Consider the following 22,102-nt stretch of genomic DNA (forward strand, 5'->3'; position numbering starts at 1 on the left):
TTTTCGAAATTGACTGACTTGATTTTATCTAAATTTTGAAGGTTTTGTTTTACTTTCTCATAAAATGTATGCATATACGATGATGTCTTGCAGATTGCCCGAGGATTTCGCGTTTTCCGTTCATCACGAATGCGCCTGGGGTTGCCGCGGCGCTTTTCTGCCCGCTCGTTACAATAGCTCGCGCGCGAAGTGCATCAAGTGCGCGTACTGCGGCCTATTTTTCTCGCCTAACAAGTTCATCTTCCACTCGCACCGTATGGGCCCGTCGGATAAGTATGTGCAGCCGGACGCGGCGAATTTCAACTCGTGGCGCCGGCACATGAAGCTGTCCGGCAGTCCGCCGGACGAAGTGGTGCACGCTTGGGAGGACGTCAAGGCGATGTTCAACGGCGGCACCAGGAAACGCCTGTTGGGCAACTCGAACGGTTCCCGGGAGTCGCCGAGTCCGGCGAAGCAGCCGAGATCGTCGCCGAACAGCACCGCGCAGATTCCCGCTCTGGTGCCGACACCGACGCATCCTCGCGTACCGCCGTTCCCGGAACTACCCTTGCCGCTGTCCCGCAGTCTCGTCATGGACTACGTGTGGCATCAGCATCAGCAGGCAGCAGCGGTCGCCGCGGCTAAAACACCCGGCCCATTCGCATTTCCGTCCTACGCCCTGCCCTGGTTGGCCAAGCGAAGTCCTGTCCTGTTCCCTGGTAAAATGAAATTTCAAGGATAGATAACAGAAGCTTTAAATAATTAAAGAATAACATTGAAGAATGAAAAACATAGATTCAGAGCGAAATATTTGTCGACGTCGAGTCAACGATCTTTATCTAGAAGAAAACGTGTAGCTTTTGTGTAATCTCGATCACAATGGAATGATCGACGTGATCTCGATTAAACAGCGATCACTGATGGTTTTCAGGACCGCTACCACCGCCCATTAGCGGTTCCAGCCCCACGGAACCTCTGATTCCAACTGTCAATCCACCTTTGCATCAGTCCGCGTTCCGTCCGGTGATTCGCGGACCGCCCATCGTCGAGCCGGCGGTCATCCCGGAGCGATCGGCGGATATCAGCCAGAAGGAGGACAATTCGGACGACGAAGTCGACATCGAGACGACGGAAGATGATCCAGTAACACCACTGAACGCGAGTCTTCAGAATCTTCACTCGGCCTCGAATTCCGCGATGAGCAGCCACAGCGGACGAAGTACATCACCGCAGTGCTGGAGTCCTCCTCGAGAAACGGTGAGTCCTGAAGTCCTGAAGGAAGTTTCATCGACAGATTATTTATACGATTATTTATACTGGTACGAGCAAAAAATATTTGTATACGAAAAAATAAAACAGAAGCTGAATTAATAAATCGGGTAAAGAAGGTTTGAATTTGTGAATTGTAAAGCTGAAGACTGTTGCAGAGAAGTTGAGCCAAGCATTTGATGGCAATTTACGTACCATCTTCGTCCTTCTATCTATACAACGATTCGGAAGGAGAAGGTAAACGCACTTCTCACGATTGCCTCTTGTAAAAAATCGGTGCATCACCGTCGCGTGCAGCGGTCGATCGCGTGCACGGCGCGGCATGCTAACGTTACGGCGTGATTGTGTTTGTACGACACGCGCGATTATGTCTACGTGTGACAACGGAAGGATTCGCAACGACGCGACGGATATGTTTCCAACGATATCGCCGCTTATCGTCGAGTGTTTGCGATCGGCAGACCGATAACAGTCGCGCCACTGCGAGCGATCGCACGTGCGTTTCGACCGACCAGCACGTGGCCGGTTGCGTTTCGAACGAGCGTCTCGAAACGAATTCGAGTTTGCACGAATCGCGATGATATACCTTAAATTGATTGTATGCATTCTGAGAAACGCATCAGATCATAATCAGAGATTATTTCTCTTTCTGATAAAAATATAATATAATATGAATTGAGAAACATTCAAGCAAGAATTTATATTATATTGTATTTTTATCAGGAAGAGAAATGTATAACTTAGGAATTTATGTTACTATATTTGGTTACAATTGATTTCTATTTTGATCACTATAAAGTTTATTTTAAATTGATTCGAGAATGTATTTAGAAAAAGATGCATGCTCTTCTCCTTTGCTCTTCGAAGGGAATTTTTTTTCGTTTTAATCGAAAACACATATTTGGAATTTTAAAAAAATCAGGACGTTTAATGCATACTAATCGGAAAATATTTATAAATTTAAAATAAGACCCCAAAATTGAGAAAGATATTATAGAGAATAGGAAAAGAAACAATCTAGAACACAAATTTAAGTTAAGAAAATTAGTTTAGAAAATATCAAGTCTTTATATACTTTTGAAAAGACATATTAAAAAAAGTTATTATTTTCTTATTTATAACGTAAATACGTTATGTAAATGATGATATATAAATATTGTTCTTTTTCTTGAAATACACGTTGTTAGCAGTTCAATAATGAAACCATCGACTTTTATCCCGACAAGCAATTTATTACGGCGTGACTCTTATTCACTCGCTGTTGAGTGAATAAAAGTACACGTCTACGCGGTTTAATAACGAAGTATGTTTGCATTGTAAGGAAAGTAGCTCCGCACCCCCGCGTAATGCGTGACCGTGCGACGTCTCCCCTGTAAACGGCCAGCGAAATATTTTCCCGCAATACGACACCGAACGGCAAACAAACTGCCGCCGCAAAGTTAATCGAATTAACGTCGTATCCGACGCTCGCTAGTTTAATCGAGTCCTCCCCTCGAGAAATCGCTCGTCGCACACACGAAATGAAGTATTTAGGCTACCTAGCCAGCCAGAAACCAGCTGATTCCTCGCGTTCCCTTTCGCTCGAGAGTTCTCGAATCGGTTTTCTTCCTAGCTAATATTTAATATAAACGACAAAAAGATGATTTATTAGATAATACTTTACTTGTAGAAGTAAAGTAAACATAAAGTATACAATCGCGATCCGATAATTAAATAATCAAATTTTATTCCGCGCGTAAATTTTAGACAATTTTAGACACTTTTATTATCACATTTACTATGTAAAGAAAAAGTCATGATAGAACTAATATCTTCTCATCAAGCTTTCTTGGAAGAATCGATATTACGCTTATCAAGGAATTTAATATCTAAGCAAACTTTGAAATATACCCTCGTATATATCTGATCAATGATCAATGATGACGCATCAGGTATCATTCGGTCTAAATAAACCTTTGTTGACGACCGCGGATTCGCTTCCTTAATCCGTCTTTGATATCGCGGTGGCATCATCATTAACCACGTTAGCTACGCGTTCGCTGAAAATCGTACACGCCATGTGTGCACATACATCGTCGGAGCGTTCATTTAATCATGTCGCACCGTGTCCGTCGGTTCCGTAAGTGCGTCCGGTTCCGGGTTTTCGTTTGTGTGTGCACGCGGGGGTGTTTACCGACACAATAATTATCGCGATTGATGACGACGAGGGTCACCCACCACCGCCGGCGGACGAGCAGTCAGACCGCAGAGCAAATTCTAGGGACGGAGTCGAGTAGTATTACGTTGCTGCTACGATGTAAATGGCCGGGGCGGGCACGTCGCTACAATAATTCTGCCAGGCACCCAATTGCCGCCACCACCACCGCCGCCACCACCGCCGCCACCACCGCCGCCGCCGCCGCCGCCGCCGCCACCGCCGCCGCCACCGCGCCGGCTCGTTACCGGCTAAATTGCCGCGGAATAATTAACCCGAGCACCGTCGAAAATTCCACCAACGACCTCGATGTTAATTGCCGCGTCGCTGCTTTGCCCCCTCCCCCCCCTCCCGATGATAAATATGCGCGTAATGATTACGCGTGATGTTACATCGAAAGGAGAGTGGAAAATAATTTTGTGGCTAAGTTCCTTTCTAATGGAGATATTAATTTAAGCTTATTTCGAAACTTCTCGCGCGCAAGACAGATATTGTTAGTTATTAATCGCTACGTTAGTACTTCGTTCTTCATAGTGCTCGATGGAGAATTCGTCCCAAGTTTTTTTTTTTTATCTATGAAAAATCTCCTCTTTAATTTAAAGTTACGTTAACTTAATAAAATTAGTTACAAAAGTTAGATGCAATTCTGAATGTTAAAAAAATCATGAAGAAACTAGAGAGCGTATTTTCTATTCTTTTTTTTCCTGGGATTGATTGTACTTTTTGCGCAGAGATCCCCCTCAATTAAGAGCTCCCTCGCACTTTTCGCTCGGTGCTGTTAGAATTAAAGGGTTAATACCGGACTACTTTTGAGCGGGATAACCGATTAACGTATCTTTCATCCGTTTAAAAAATATAACATATAACTAGCGAAATGCTTCTAGCGTAGTTTATCGGTACTCGGAGATGTTAATCGGCCGCTGTGCACACTGAAGAGAGAGAGCCAGATTAGCAAAAGGGTCGTCCTAAAGCGAGTGGTTGCCGGAAGGAGCAAGACAGAAGGGGAGAGAAAGGGAGAAAAAAACAGAGAGAGAGAGAGAGAGAGAGAGAGAGAGAAGAAGCAGAAGAGACGACAGGGATGGACCGGGATAAGCCGTCCGGATTGCCAGACAGCCTTTCAATTCCCCTTGTCAGTGAACGTGTCGAGTGGGACGTATTTTGTCCGGGATTTCTCTCTTTCCCTTTCTCTCTCTCTCTCTCTCTCTCTCTCTCTCTCTCTCTCTCTCTCGTGCTATGACTGAGAAGCGTGTACATACACGAGATATTCGTCACAAAGGTGCAGGCGACTGTACATCACATAGGAAGTGGAAACCCAGTTACTGCACTATGGGCCACGATGGAAGGATCCAGAGTACCGGAGTACAAGTGTATCGCGGTAACTGAGTAATCCCCGAACGTTATTTGCAGTTATTTCTCGCTTCGCTAACTAGACCGAGAGAGAGAGAGAGAGAGAGAGAGAGAGAGAGAGCTGGTTCGCAAAAGAGGAGGAGATATTTTCATTTTCACAACATCTGTGAATCTCTCACTGGTGTCTACGTGTGTGTGTGTGCGAGTTTCGCAAAGCTGTCCCTTTTTCTTTCAGAACTGTAAACTCAAATCTTGTTGCCGAGACACAATGAGATAACCAACCTATCGTTAATTACAAAAGTATCGAGCTCGAAGGCTCCGATGCTCGAGACCGGCTTTATATTTCGCTTCGGATTTTTATATGGTAGTACGTATTCGTTGTAGATTTCTGTCACAAAATGGATATCTTTATCTGTAATGAAAACACATTTAATATTTCGATAATTAAATTAAATCTCTATGACAAGACGGGTCAAATCTAGATAGATCTATCGATAGTTATACATAAAAGGAAATTTACTTTTTATCAAATCAGATCAATTTGAAATTTTGAATTATAAAACTTTAATATTACATTTAAAATATCATCTTTTTTAGTCTACAATGGATACATAGATGCTTTGTATAACCATGTTCATTATAGTGCAGTGATACTCCTCTCTGCTGTAATTTTAACCAGACTCCTGCTTTAGATGCGAGAGTAAATCGTCGCCGATCAATTAAGATCTTTTGCTCGATCGTGATTACTGAAAGTCCAAATCGCGCCGGTGAATTCCCTTCGGGCATTCCAGGTTTCGAAAGCAACGAAGATGGAATCTCGCGGAATCTCCTCTGCCATCCATTTAAATGCAATTAAGCAACGTCACGTAGTAGCGTAACGGGGGTCGGAAACGTTTAAATCAAACTACGGCTGGTTTAGTTAGTTTCGACCGCAACTTTTAATTGCGCCTCGACCGTCTGGAGGGCCATTAAGTTCCAGAAGAGATACGTTACTTCTTTTTTTATCCTCAGCACGTGACAGTTTTCCTCTTCCGCATTTTCCGTACGCGTTTCCAAAAGAACCGCAAACAATATAAAATATATTCTTAATCGTTAAAATTTTTTCTAAGAACTTAGCTTATAAATAAAATGTTTTAATCGTACATATATTTCAAATAAAAATTCAAAAAAATTTTTTATTTATTAGCTTTATTTTCTTTCACAATTTTAACATTTTATCTTTAGGAGAATTATATTCTCGTTTATTACATTTATTATGTTACATTAAAAACTTTTATAACCGTGACCTAATTTACATCACTCCTTGCGAGAAACTGACATTTAAGTTTTTACATCGTTTACATTAATTAAAGAACCCCAGCTGGCATTTTTAAGAGCCAGCGAGCACGCCTAAAGTTACTCGCGCTGCATGGAAATGCCAAGTTCTGACCTTATATCCCCGGCCCTCCGGGACACTCTGTGATTAAATCGACTTCTGTACACATTATGACATATATCTACGTCTTATGACGTATATCTATGTCTATCTTCGAAACAGCTTAACCTGGTAACATTTCGTCTAGCTGAATTATTTTATCACACAAATATACCATTGCTGATTCACCGAAACGATTGTAGTGCCCCTAAATAGGACATTATCGATAAATTGATAATGTTAACTAATACATAACGATAAAATTGACGTCAGCTATTAATTTTACTGTAGATTATTAAATCTCTCATCATTTTACAATTAATATTCTATTCATTCCACACGCATATTCCAAATAATCTAATTTTAATAAATATAACAAGCAACAGGAATTCTCTTCACCGGATGACATAATTAACATTCAATTTATATGTATTGCAAAACAGTATTAAATTAAAAGATATAAAAAGTAGTATTATTTCAAAAACTTCTATTCTATATAAAATAATGTTAAATTAATTTCTAATAAAATTAATGATATCAAAATATTGTGTTAACTGAGAATAAAAAATAATTTATGTCATTATCCACAAAAGGTTAAAGAGATTAATACTAATTACAAATAAATTATATGCGTAAAATATAATTCTTAAATATAATGAAGAAGTTATTACTTTATAAGTATAAATTATTTTTAATTGGTATTAATTTGGTCTTATGTCTTTATCAGAGCGAGAGAGAGAGAGAGAGAGAGAGAGAGAGAGAGAGAGAGAGAGAGATGCAATTGATTGCGTTCAGTTTATATATTAAATTCAGTTTATATATTAAAATATGCTTTTCGAAACATCGCGCAGCTATTCTATCTCGGTCGAATGCCAAAATTTATCAACGTAGACTGAAACGTCCCGCAATGTCGTCTCATTCTTCTCTTCGTTTAATCCGACCCCGACTACTTCTTACTCAATTCTATTTGCACCCGGATGTCGTCCGTACCGTCGCGCCGGTGAGAAATACATCATCACGGGCCGAAATGGAGGCTCGCTCCATGGAAGTCGAGGGCGGCGACTGTTGATTTAATTATAATCATTAGTCCGGACCAGCTCCGCCCCGGGACCCTCAAATCCAATACAACTCCCGCCGTCTGCTATCATCCCCCGCATCCCGGCCGCTCTTTCTCTCGCTTCTCTTCCGCCCGATTTTCCGCACCGCGCTAACTTTTGAGATTCGCTTGACTTGTGACCGAAGATGACCAGAAGTATTCTTCAAAAAGTTCAATGCAGACAAAAATAAAACATATTTTAAAGTAAAAATGTAATAAAAAGAAAAAGAATGTGTCATTATTTATTGCAGAATTTTTCATTAAAAGAATAGACTAAAACAATTTCAATAACAAATTACTTACGTTGTACTACTTTATTATTTTTATTAATTAATTTAATATTGACTATTTTTGTAATTTCTAAAAAATAATATTTTCAGACATTTTGCAAGCAATATCAAAAAATGTCTCGCAATGATTTTTGCTGATTGATTAGACAAACATTTTGCTTTTTGTCAAAAAAAAAAAAAAAGGGGGGCAGAAATCAATATGATTTAACGAAACTCGTCAAAGGATTGAAAAAAATAATTTCTATCGCGATTGTCATGTGAGATCAAAAGCGTCAGAGTTCTGATGCAACCCCTTTGGCCCCCTTCTCGCCGGATTGAAACTCGTTAACGCCGTTTCGGTGTTCACAGTATGGCTACCTGAATGGAGGAGCTTACGCGAAAATTGTTTTATACCTCGCACGCGAAATTGAGAAGCTACAAATAATGTTTCGCCGTGGTGAACTCCAATATTTCTGTTCAATATTTCACGCAGCCTCACCACGCATTTGTACATTAGAATTGAAGATAGATTTTAACCTCGAAAATTTGAAGATTAATGAAAAAACTTATTTGAAACAAAAGATTTGTTTTTTCATTTTTCTATTTTTATTTTCTTTTATTTATAAAACTAAATTATAAAAATGCACTTTTCTCATCATAAAACATTTTAACAAAATGATTTCACGAAATAGAAAACTTCCTGATTCTTATTAAAATATCACCTATTATTTATTCAAATTTATTTATATAATAGAAAATTCTTTAAAACAGATGATTATACATTTTTTAATTATATTTCTTTAATTATATTTCTTTAATTATATTTCTTTTTATAATTATATTTTTACATTTTCACAATTAATTTCACGCAGCCTCATCACGCATTTGTACATTAGAATTGAAGATAGATTTTAACCTCGAAAATTTATTCCTATTCGAATTAATAGGATTTCACGTATCGCTATTAATTTAAAATAAAAATTCAAATTGTGGAAAGTTAAAAGTTTAAATTGTGAAAAGTTCAACCACTCTCAATATTGGCCACAAGTTAAAGATTTACACATATAAAATCTATAAATAAAGTTGTAAGCATTGTTATAAAAAATTACAAGTAAGGCTTACGACAAGCAGTTCAATCGCGGATACAAGCAAATGAATTAGAATGGAAGCTCGGTAATCAGTCCGCCATGAAATCGCATCGATTTCGACAGTATCGGTGGTATCGGCATAAAAAAAGGAGAAACCGTCGATAATACCGGAGGATTGGGAGCGAGAGTAACTCTTGGGCCGCACACGCCATCGGACACGTAACGCTCTTCCGGAGCACAAATCCGGCATTATCGAGAGTATAATCAATTTCCCGACATAATACCGGGACGGGCCGCAAGCTCGAGCGAGGCCGTCCGACCGGAAGCGATTTCGACTAACGCGATTGCGTATTAACTCCGCGCACCACGTGTGTGCAACCCAATCCGTTCGACTTCACAATCGCATACATTCGTCTACCTCCCTTGCTACCTTTCCCCGAGATTATATTTACGCACTCTTTCAGCCTCTCTCTTGCGTTCTTCGCCCGAACTTGGTCCACCAATTCAGGAATTCCGCTGGATCTCTCATAAATTCCTTGATACAAGTCAGTATGTGAAAGGAAGAGTTAAGGATTTTTATAATTCGATTGTAAATTAAAAAAATATATCTATTTTGTTAAATTTCCTTTGATCATTTTACACTTCTAAAACTATTATCTACAATACAATTATCTATCCATTTCTATTTTATAAAAATATCACACGGAAGATCGCGATCGGTGTTAGTTTTAAAAATTTCCTCGGCCCTCGATATTCATCACCCAGGAAATCCGTACAGCACAAACAATCAGAATCCCTGGAAAAATAAAGAAGATACGGCTGTATCGAGCGCAGTCAGTACCGCATTCAGTCGTCAGTTCCACGATTCTCGATGCACGGCCGACTCGAAAGTTTCGCCGTTAACGTAAAAGCCATCCCGTATACCGGTGAACTCGGGGAGGAGGGGGGGGAGGGAGGCGGGGGCGGCGGGGGCGGCGGCGGCGAGCGAGGAGGGTGCCGTCCGCGCGCTGCACGCTACGATTGTTTCGCCGTAATCCTTTATTGGATCAACGGGGCTGGAAACAATCGAGCGCGCCATAACGCGAGGATGGGCAGACGGTCGTGTCGGTCGGACGGGACGCGGACGGGTTTTTCGGATGCGGCGCGGTGGCGGCCGTATACGCTGGCCGCCGTCGGGGGTGCGGTGGAGAACGCGCTAGATAAGCGCGGGGGGGATGGCATCCGATGACGGGGACGGGGCGCAGGATTTCTACCTACTTTGCCGGGTGAACGGAGTTACAAATGGGAGAACGCGGAATTCATCCGCAAGCAGAAAACTCCGGCGCTCCTTCCTCCCTGTGTTTCTCCACTCCCCTCTTTCTCTCGCATACGTATACACGATGTCTTTACCGTATCTCTTGCACTTTTCTTCTTTCTCGTTAACTCTACCCACTCTTTTTTCTCTTAGCCTTTTTTCCTCATCTTGTTTGTCTATGCGGAACATTTTTCCCCCTTTTTTTTCTATCATTCTAATCATTTCCGTTTTTTTTTTCTTTTAATAATAGTTATAAACAAGCACAGTAACAAAATGTGTTCGTTAATTTGCCTTTAATTTTATAATACGTTTCTAAATTTGTATAAAAAATTTATATAAAAGAGAAAATCTTTCATTCTAGAATATGCAATAAATTTTACCTTGTTTTATTTGATACTTTCATCATTTCGTAAAACTTCGCAGCCAGAAATCTGCCATTTCTGTTACACACACGACAGAAATATTTTCACGCTTTCACGTCAGCCATGATAGCATTTATACACGTCATGATCCAGCAATGTAATAACGAGGTAGATAACATACAATGAAACTTACGTGCCTCAGATTTATGCCAAGTTTCGACTTCCTGCGATTTGCAACGATCATTTTATTTTATTCTCTCTCTCTCTATTTCTCTTCATAATTTTCCACCAGTCTCTCCTTTATCTTCGATATAATCCGTTTCTCGAAAGATATTTCTGGGAATACCGCCGCAAATACATAAGAACAGTTACATCTATCTTGCACATTTCACGTCATCTTCAATGTGATATTTAAATATATTCAAACGTGAAACAAAGTATCGCGCAAAGAAAGTCGAAAATATTATAAAATGAAAATCTCTAAAAGGAAAATAAATTGTTTTTAATGAATATATTTATATAATACAAAAGAATTTAATAAAAATATTCTTTTGTACATTCTGCTTTGCTCATCCGAACTTTGTAATTTTGTAAATGGCAATTTCAATTTAATTTCTTCTTTGCAATAATAATGATCCTAATAAATTATGATATTCCCTTCCACAATTACTCTCTTTTTAATTAAAATAATTTATTTCCCTAGAAGAAAAAAAAATCACGATTTTTTTCTCGTTTTAAACGCATACATTCTTTACGATGTGCTCCTCTCTTACGCTTAATTTTTTATTTTACGATCACGAAGGGGGACATAAAGAGGCTCGAGCTTGTAAATCTTCCAACGAGCGAACAGTTTCGTAAACGCGCGGTTCATCCTCCTCGCGTTTCATCGCTTTTAATCCATTCTACAGGAGCATACGGGCTCAAGATCCTAGTCTAGTGCGTGGTGAATCGATTCTTTACGAGACAGATTCGCCACCAAACACGAGCTCTCCGTGTGTATACACGGAGGTTGCATGGATATCAGGAACATATGTGCCGACGACCCTAAGGATATGGCGCATCGACTTCATAGGATACACATCGTGCGGACCACCTGCCCCGCACAAACGTTTCCTTCCACTATACTGCGTTATGCGGATATATTTTCACATATTTGTTTCCACTTTTAACAAACCCAGTCAATCGATATACTTCAACAAAATTTTTGCGTGGATTAATTACATCATTCGATAAATAGAAATCAATAAATAATATTTTATCAGCAGAAAAGACCTTTTTGTAGTTCCACGTATTATAATTAATAAAACATAACTATTTTCGTTTATTAGATAATCAAATAAATTTCTGAAGCATTAATGAATGCTTTTTTTTAATATGTACATTTTATGATAAATTTTCCTCTACTCGGAAACGCATTTAATTATGTAATTGATAGGCATGTAGACAGGATCGGACAGGATTAGACGCGTTTTTTTGTGCAGAAGAAAATTTATTATGCACGTACATACAAAAAAATTCATTGATGTTTTAATAAATTTATTTTATTATTTAATAGGAGAAAGTTATTATATTATACTAATTTATACAAAAAAAACTATCTTTTTAGATTTTTTTTATATTTATCTTTTAGAGATTTTTCAGAGAAAATATTGAAATACAGTCGAGAAGCTGAAAAATGATATCAAGGGAAACAGGATGTATTTTTCAGCATCGCGCCTGTCGAACAAAAGTCACCCTCCGTAACGTTTTTACCTCGTTGAATTACTTCACAATGGATACAGCACGACCCCTTTCGAGCCCAATTCTTTTCCCCTTGCGAGCGAGCTGTCCCTTTCTCTCTTTCTCTTTCTGTACACAAAGCATAATTATTCGAAATCCCAAACAGCATGAAAATTTTATCAGTACTTTAATAGACGTAGTCCATTAGATCATCGGCCGATGATTAATCCTTACATGGCAAAGAGTAGGAAAACGAGTATTAAAAAAAATCTAGAAAAATAATTTCTCCCTCGGCGAGATTTCATCGAACATGACAATTTAATTGCAAACTAATTGTATCTAATTATATCTATTATAGTCTTTTATAAATAAATTCCAGACACATCTTAAAAATTGTATGACTTAAATCTAAAAATCTTCATATAATTACAATACGTAAAAGTAACAAAAAGTTAAGAATTATATGTATAATATGAAAATTCGGTTGATTATACATTTTTCAAGCACGTCAACATTTGAAGATAGAATTGTGGAGAGAGAGGGAGAGAGAGAGAGAGAGAGAGAGCGGTCTCCTGCTGAACTGAACGGACAGAAATGACGATGAACAAATTGCAGCAACTTTTATGCAAAGTACTGCTATTTGGATGTGTGAATGTATCTTAATCACTCAAATACGCGGCTTCGAACGTCGCACACGTGTGCGGCTCGTACGTACATCGAGATAATCGCCGAGATGCACGAGTCGCGATAGGAGGCCTCGAAACGGCAGTTAAAGTCGATTGTAACGTCCGTGCGCGCGACGTGAAATATTTATACTATCGTGACGATTATAACGTCACACACGTAACCGCGGACGGAGGCTACAATGATTACATTTACTTTTGAGGGGGAAAGAGACAATCGTCCGCGTTGCCATCAGTTAACAATGTTCGTGTTAGCGTTACTATGCAAATCGAGGGGACTCATTACGGCGAAAAATCTAAAGGAATTTCTCTCCCCCTTCCCCCCGCCCCTCTCGTTGTAATTATACTTGCAAAAGTCGCGCGATAATTAAAACTTCAACCGCGCGACGTTGTTAATTATTAGAATTATCTCCTGCCTATCCCCGATTACTTCGTTAATTAACGATAATTAACAACTAATTGTCTATGCACTAATAACGGCTTTATCTTTCTTTTTTGGATTATTTAACGATTCGAATTGTTTATGATATATTTAATTCTGGATTAAAATATATCGTGTAGAATTATGTATTCATTCATAATGTGTGCTTACAAATAAGAATCAAAATTTTTCACGTTTTTACGTTTGGATTCTCTTTTAAAAGCGTACTCGTACTCATTTGAGCATCACTTTGTCCGTAAGAACCTCGTAGAAACTTACTCGTTTATGCAATTAACTTCTACTATACTTCGCACTCGAAGGACGTAAAGTGATTACAAGCCGCTCTATTTTCCCGGGAGTAACTCGTATGAGGAGGAAATATAACTTATATGAGGTTCACGCTCGTGGCTTCGTGCCACGTAGCTGTTTCCATTTCGTAACGCGTTTAAGCTAACGAGAACTCGAACGAGTTGTGCAGAAAGCACGGGCGTCGTTAAAAATGCATCCTCGCGTGACATTTCTTCCCGTCCTGACTCCGACACTGCCAGTACTCGCAGTTTTCGTTCTTTTTTTTTTTTTTTTTTTTTTTTCACCACGCACACGCCGTGACACACGCGAAATCGGTGAGCCGCGACATATGCTGATTTTTAAATAACATCCCTCTGGTAGACCGCCCAATCGCTGCGAACTCTAAAATGAAAATGTAAATCCAATATTAATATCACGCAATTGATGTCATTATGTATTTGGAGAATGTAAGGAAATTTGCGTAACTGGTCACAATAATTATTGATATATATATATATATATATATATATATATATATATGATATTATATTTTTAATACACAATAAATTTAGATAAATTCTCATATTTTTAATGCACGTTAATTTAATGTCTTAGAAAGACTACTGTGGTAGAAAACTAATACTTCAACAATGAAATATTAGTTAGTTGAATATTTAAGATTATCCACATATTATTAACATTAATTTCCTTTCAACATAAATTAATGTTAAAAAGTAATTCTCAAACATAAAAAAGTAGTAGGAAAACATAACTACAAAAAAGAACTTATAAAATTAATCATGTGCATTGGTCGCAAATGCACGAAATAATAATTTCGCAGAAGCACCCCCTAATTCTTTACCTTGACCTTTGCGACGCGAGATAAAAATATTCGGGAGAAAAATCTTGGAATTTCAATAGCTAACCGTAAGGAAGCTATTAAATAGTCAGAAAATCCCAAGGCATTCGTCGTGACGCAAAATATCGCGCGTATAACGGGTGAAGTCGTTTTCCGAGAGGCTCCCGCGGGGCCGGTAAACTCCCTTCCATGGACATTACGGTAAACGCGCGTTTCCGTGACTTTTTAATCGGCGAGGCAGGCGAACGAACGCGGCGCGGCACGGCGCGGAGCGGTGGAGTAACTGCTCGTTTCGTCCCTGGCCGAGCCGAGTGAATAATTCACCTCGATCGATCCGCACCGACGGCGCTCGCGGCGGCGGAATTAATTTAAGTAATTCGACGATCGCTATCGACGGAAGCATTAAATAAAGCACCGTGCGCGTCCCGCTTTGGGCGAGTCGCGCGTTTAGATTGTAGATCGCCGTGGAGAACGGGGGAGGGGGGGGGGAGGGGGGAGGTGGAAGTGCCCTCATGCCGTTCCCGCGAGCCATCGTTGCATACCTGAGTGGTTGATCAGGATGAGTGGATCGTCATCCATTTCCACGGCTGTCATTACGTCAAGGAGTCGCGACATATCGCGGCTGTTTGCCGACCCGTTTTCGTCCCCTCTTGTGCTCGCCCAGCTCGTCCACCTGTCTCCACGAAAATGACGATTCCTGTTTTCAGACGCTCACTTCCGCGACGATATTATTATTATTACTCGCGGTCTCGCTCATGGCTGACCAAACGTCGAAGCGAACTCCTTAATGTCAGATGAAAAATACATTGCCTGTCGGCCGAAGGCTTACATTGCGAGGCGTCATCACGATTGTGACGTTACGGGCATTAGAGCTCTCGTCAAAATAAAGAGACGGCGGAAAAATACATATCCTTAAACTAGCAAATTATTATCACGTCATTATAATTACTGTACTAGTCGTTAATGCCGTGTTTAATGAGAAATATATTAAGATATATTCTGTCTTCTCGTTCGCTCTAAATAATAAAGAAATGTACGAGGCCTAATTCGATCGATTATCTCATTTCTTTATTATATATAAAATGTAAAATTGATTATTACATAAAATGTAACTCATTTATTTCAAATTTTCCGAGAGAAACATGTAAACATGTATAATTAATATTAGTATTATATTTTACTTGTCAAAAGTTAATTATATCAAAATTATGTCGCCAGGAGCGGGAGGCTGAAAAGATCGCCGAGGAAGCTGCGGCTCTGCGCGATGTGAAGACGGAATTGACGCCGGCGAGAAGTCCCGAGAGCTGGCACGGCAGTGCTTACTATCGACATCTCAATGTTTTGAAGGGTGAGCAAGAGAGTTGCCCTACTAATTAGCTTTTAAAGCTTTTGAGAGCAACCCTTATGATAAATCAAAGTACCGAGACACTGCGATCGTCTGATATTATACAATAAAATATTTATATGATAAAAACTAAATTAATTACCTAAATGCTGATTAAAAAATATTTATAATTTACAAAGATGATATGCGGTTTTAAGTCATATTGTTCGCGCGCTAATTAATTGGACGGGGATATATAACCTTCGAAAATATTTCAATAACGTAAAACGATAAAAATATAGGATTTTATAATAATAACGAATATCGGCGCGTTATAAATTACCGTGATAAATTGAAATCACGTCACGGATTCGAAAATGTACAGATACGGGATAATTCCTGAAATTTCCACCAGAGATGGCATTTCCAATTAACGTCGCTTGAAATGCGCTTTTCCGCGATATAATTCAGAATCCGCGCCGGGCCTCGCAGTCAATGTCGCGGAAAATCGTCTCTCGCGCTATTTTCGCGAGCGAGCCTCTCGTGCTACGATTACACGTTATTTTCGCATGAATAGCCGAGGGCTCGCAGCGCGGATTTAAAGCGTTTCGCTTACGCTGTACAGCGCGGCCCTCCCCATTGATATTAGTAATTAATTAGTAACTACCATGAATCAAGCGGCTCTCGGCGAGAAGATCGGAGTTCCAATTAATTAGAGTAATTAGTCGCGACCGGAGTGTTAAGTGGAAACGCGCGGAGGGTTGCCTTGATATTCAGACGCGGGGGTGGATCTTTCAGGCTGTAATAACGCGGAAATGGAGTGCGGGTGGCCCTTCGGCCGGCCAAGGGGCGTGATTTGCGTCGACGCTTGCGCGTACCCTACGGCGCCCGCTGCCGACGTCGAGTTCCGCCGGCGTCGCGACGCCCGCGATTCGAAATCCGATAACGGATGCATCACGGTATCGCACGACGATGTGCGTTTCCTTCGGATTAATGGAGATCGTAAACAGCTTTTGCATCGTAAACAACCAACAACGAGAGATGTTGCAGACAAGATGAATTGGGATTCAAGCAAGTTTTGATATTAACTAATTATAAAATGCTGCGTCACAAGTAATCGTTATCAAACGTTTCTTCGGAAAGTAACTGGTTTTACATATTTTTTTAGGCTCATAATTAATAAATCATGATGAATTATATGCATATAATTGAAGAATTAAAATTGAGAGATTAAAATTTTATCGATTCGTAGACAAATTGTAAATTAAATTAAAATTTAAATTCGTCTTCTTCCTTTCATAAAGTTTGACATCGCTCTTTTACTTTGTGAAAATATTCTCTTCGACGATACTCGACAAGCGCAATGTGATGATACAATATGTAAGCACAGGGAGCATGTTTGCAAGTGCGGCATGCGTTTCAGACGAGACAGTATATATACACACTTTTATGTACACTTGTATTTATATACACGTATATCACTCGGAGTATATCGATGGGCCCATTCAGCGCGGGCGTAAGCCGAAAATAACGAGATAGGTGCCGCATCGACGCGATGAATACGAATACAGGATCATTGGCGGTGAACGCAGGCACTTTGACTAACGTACAGCCGTCGGAAAAAGCCCGCACTTTTCGATCTTCTTCTTTTCCTTCCCTGCACGACCGCACGATCTTTTCAGAGCGGCTTTTTAAGCCCGCCATGCGAAACAAACCCGCCCTCTCTCGTCTCATTGAACGGCATAACGTTTGCACAAATTAGACGAATGAGGCTAATCGGTCAATGAATCGGTCTTTTGTACATTTTGAATACATCTCCTTTTTTTATCGATATTTGTTGATAAGAAAAGATAACTTTATACAATTTAAAATTAAATTAGTCAAACAAATTTAATTCAAAGTATTATTTCGCCATTAATAACCTAGGCATTTTTTCATTTTTTTCCGCTTTTTTTATTCTTATTTTCAAAAATTCCTACCAATAAAATTTAGATATTTGAAAGCATATATTTATATTTTAAGTTTAATTTCTTCAATTCCTAAGTGATATCAGATATATCACGACTGATTAGATAAGACATACCTTATAGTCCCCGTCGGACCAGCCAAGGCTTTTACTACTGATTTATTTACGTATCTTTAACGGAGACCTTGTTACACTTCTTTTAAAGAGAAACAGTGGCGTGCCTAGAGGGTTGAGCTTATATAACACACCCATTGACGTTCAGCGGGCCGACGAGGTTACGGCTAATTAATGGGTGATAATTATTGCAGGGAACGAGCCGGCCGCGGAAAGGGCGGGCTCCGATTGCTCGGCTTGCCGTCCTCCACGCGGTATATTTTACGGCCAAGTCCACAGTCCGTCCGCGCCGACCAATTAATCGAGCTGGCTGGCTGAATTAATCGACACGCAGGAGCAGCGGCGTACGAAGAGGAGGACACATTTAACCCGAACCGTTCCGTAAGCTTGCGACACATCCGTTGCCTTAAAGCACACTCTCGTCGATCTCCATATCCTCGAACTTAAGGATCGAGGCGCAAAAATGATCTAATGCCTTCTCAAGGACTTGAGGAATTTTAAAGCTGAAATTAGATTAATTAAATTAAAGACTAGACTCATATTAACGCATCACAGCATAATTGATTTGTGTAAATTGAATTTTCAGCCGATACTATTTAAACTTACTTTAAAATTTAATATTTTCTTGATTTTTTTTTTTTTAGAAAGCGTTTTTTAGAACGCGTGTTGAAACGCGGTGTCGCGTCGGAATTCTTTGATTTATAATTCGCTTCACGTTCGCGACATTCGCTGAAATCGGACCCAACTTTGTAGTCGTAAGGCCCTTCTCCGCGCGAAATGTGGATTCGTCACTAGTAAAATATTAGGAAATATTTCGTCTCACGTATTTGTGATACCGGTTAGAAAACGACGGGCGATCGATTTTATCGCGTCGTCAAGTGGCGGCTTTTTGTCACGTCCGGTAATGGATCTTTACTGGTAGGACAGCGATTCGTTTTAACAAGATGTTTGCGCGTTTCGTCCTTTTACGGCGTCGTAAGCGAGCGAACAGATCGATCGAATCGAGAAGCTTGGCAATGAGCTTGCGAGTACTCGTTGTGAATATAGAACGACGCTAGAATAATGTACGCCGAAGACACTATCGTCTTCGCATGGAGCGAGAAAGAGAGTGACATCGACATTTACGAATCCGATAGTTTTCAAGCGGATTCGTTAATCTAGTCTCCGATTGCCGTAGTTTTCTAGCAAAATTTGCGAGAGGTTCAGTATAACACGCACGTATAGAAAATGAAACAATAAATAAAAACAACCATGACTTCAATACAATATGGAGATGCGTGATTTACATTTCCGAAATTAGTTTTGTATTTTTTCTAAAATCACAAGGCGATAAATTTGCAGATGACACTTTCAGTTTTTTTTTAATATTCTCTTCTACATAAATAAAGCTAAAAGACATACGTTGTATTTATCACATAATTAGCTAATTGTTTCTTATAAAATAGTCACCGTATCATTTTAATAATAAAAAGTAATTATTAATACAGTTAATTATTATTTTTACTTATCAGAAACTTATGAAAGACTGATTATTAGATATTAATTATTTTTAATAAATTTTATTGTTCTGTGTCAATCTTTTTTTTGTAAAATTTAGTATTATTAATCAAGAAAATTTGACGTAAATACATATGAATTGATTTAATCGATCCAGAATTTGAATCATGCATTTCTAATATGACATGTAATGCGTCTCAGAAACGAGCTCGATGTGCGCTACATCAACTTATTAAGCAGTAATTTATTGCGATTTCGATGAGGATTCGCGACGTTAATCACTCCCGGCACATCGAGTAGCGTAGTTTAGAATCGATAAACGTTTACAGCGAGGATGATATACACAGTGCAATTATCGATTTCGTTGCTCGATTTAAACCGATCGAGATGAGCCGGATGGATATACGAGCCGAATTAGCGAAGAGAAAGGAATCCCTCGCGCGCTTTACGCCGTAGGCCGCAGCTGTAAGTACCGCCATTCTAGTAGATTAATATACATAAGTTGCATCATTGAACATATTGTAGATGACAGCGTGTGTGAAAAAAAAAAAACACGAGTGTAATCCAAGGTTCTAATAAAAGCTCTTGATCGCTGAAGAAGGTCATGACGCAATCACACTCTCACCCCGCCCAGCAAACAGATATGAAAATCTGTATCATTCGTATAACATTACGTCATCTAAGAAATGTAAGACAGACATTTTTCCGATTTAATTGGATATTAGTACTTAATAATTATTGTGCTGGTCTATAAATGTTTACGTACATAATTCTAGCGTATGATATAATTTCGCTATATAATATTATTTTATCAGGTTTTATCCAATTAAAACTCAATTCAAGTTAAATTTACTCGACGAAAACGAGCACAAAATTAATTAGCGATGACCACCACTTCTTACAAGAAATTTAAACGATTCAGGCAGGTTGTACTCAGCTGAAAACGTCAACGCGATATATCAAACTCGACTTTGTTTCATCGAAGTTTCTTTCGCACGATACTCCTTACTTCCGAAACTTCCGCGCAACATGTTATTACACTAAAATAAAATCAGCGACAGAGTCGCGAGTCCGATACGTTATCGGAGAAGCGACGCTCCGGCCGAGAAACAAATCTTTTTCAATTACGGGAGAAACGGCCGTGTTGCGGGACGCGCGGTGTAATCTAGGCCGTCGCTTATATCCCGGCCCGTGTAAAATCCTTGGGGAACCCTCCCGCGCTTCGTGGTACGTAAGGACGCTTCAGTGAGCAGAAACCCTTAACTGATACAGCCCTGCTGCGGTCCCCGGACGATCGTCAGCAGAATTTCGGATCTGGACCACACATGTGGTACTTACGTTCTCGAAAGTATCACTGTCGCAGGCACGAAGGTCCGAGATGTGTACGACTGACAAAATTATATCCAGTCGAAAGATATAATCTTTTTATGGTACTAAACATAGTAAGAAAGTGCCATTGTTATATCACAAAAATATAGAATTGTATAAGTCCACATCTTCTTAATTAATTAATTTTTAAATTCAATTAAAATTCAGTGCGTGTGTTGTAAAAAGATTTAAAAGACGACAATAATAATAATTAAGTGAATTATAATATTATATTTAATTATTTCTGTTTTCGCAATATTTACTTATAATTTTTTTTTTTTTTTTTTAGCGAAGAGAGAAATAAAGAAATTTTTTTCTCAAAGAAAAGAGAGAGATGAAAAAATTATGCTTAAAGCTGCAATACAATGTAAGTTTCTATTAAATATCGATATTGAATGGTGGATCATGGCAAGAGAGTGTCAATAATGGGACATCCGGAGAAACATCGTCTGCGTCTAATGTTCCGGCAAATTGGCTTCGCGAATGTAGCCTCGCGAGTCGTCTCCCAGGAGGAATCTGCAAGTACGAGCGGAAGATTCTTCTCGTTGCGCCGATTTTTTTCCCGTAAGTACGTCACGTCTCGACGATACCGGGGATATATCCGTCCGCGCGCCTCGCCGAAATCGGCTCCGCTTTCGCGAAGCCAACCAACCCCCTAAACTAGGAGAATTTGTAAGGAAACGAAGATCCTTCTCACAAGCGTGTGCACGTAAACACTCTCGTGGCTTTGTAAAATTGCTCGGAAAGGAAGGAGATATACAGCCCAAAAAAAAAGAATTATCAGTAAATCAAACTAGTTGGCGTTCCGGGGAGGGTTGAAATAAAAGACCTGGTCACTATGACAAAGCATATTTAAATAATACGTAATTTATCATAATTTCGTCGGGGGGGGGGAGGGTATTGTTATAATTTAAATTAGAAAAATTTCTAAAACGTACTTCAAATTTAAATTAATACTCCGCCATATTGAAGTGGAAATCCTCTGAAGTACACCGCTGGATTTTCAAGGAAGAAAAAGTTCCCAAGGGGAGAAAACGTAAATTAGGATTCGACGAGAGAAATCGACGATAGTATCGCGAATCGATTCGTTTCGCGCCACTTACGTGCGCTTCCATCTCGCGCAAAGGTCGCGTATAACGAGCCGCGATTTAAATACGCGCTTCAATCGTCCACAATAGGGACGTCGGGAGCGATGGGTATTTAAAGAAATATTTTAATTGCAGGACGTAAGCCGCTTACGTGTCCCCTCTCTCGTACGTTAATAAAAACAGCCCCAGCCGCCTATTTCAAGAAAGGCGGCTCGCATTGTATGACCTCGTAGAAAGTAATTCGACCTCCTCTCATTCCGCTCGACTAAAAATTATGCCCAGCGCCACCCTCGCTTGTTTGGAAGAGAGACAGTTAGATTAAACATTGCAATTCCATCCAAGTTAAACAGTTTCTTTTTTAAAAATTCTAATTGAGTACTAATTGAAACTACAAACTCCGTTTGTCAAATCTCCTCTCGAAGATTCGCCAATTTTTAATTTTTAATTTTAATTTTTAGTTTCA

At 39.5% G+C, this 22,102-nt stretch overlaps 1 protein-coding gene across 3 annotated transcripts in view; it reads left to right on the forward strand.

Annotated features, from left to right (window-relative positions):
* fuss (SKI family transcriptional corepressor fussel) overlaps positions 1–19,955 on the forward strand; it is a 29,231-nt gene extending 9,276 nt beyond the window's left edge. For all 3 annotated transcript variants that reach the window (XM_089083134.1, XM_089083132.1, XM_089083135.1), the window contains 4 exons: positions 94–698; positions 911–1,236; positions 15,501–15,630; positions 17,881–19,955. In XM_089083134.1, the coding sequence (XP_088939260.1) occupies positions 94–698; positions 911–1,236; positions 15,501–15,630; positions 17,881–17,987 (1,168 nt within the window). In that variant the 3' untranslated portion in view covers positions 17,988–19,955. The remainder of the gene's footprint in view (positions 1–93; positions 699–910; positions 1,237–15,500; positions 15,631–17,880) is intronic.
* The last annotated feature ends 2,147 nt before the right edge of the window (positions 19,956–22,102 follow it).

Source organism: Pogonomyrmex barbatus, unplaced genomic scaffold, assembly GCF_055798465.1.
Source record: "Pogonomyrmex barbatus isolate J1 unplaced genomic scaffold, ASM5579846v1 scaffold7, whole genome shotgun sequence".
NCBI lineage: Eukaryota > Metazoa > Arthropoda > Insecta > Hymenoptera > Formicidae > Pogonomyrmex > Pogonomyrmex barbatus.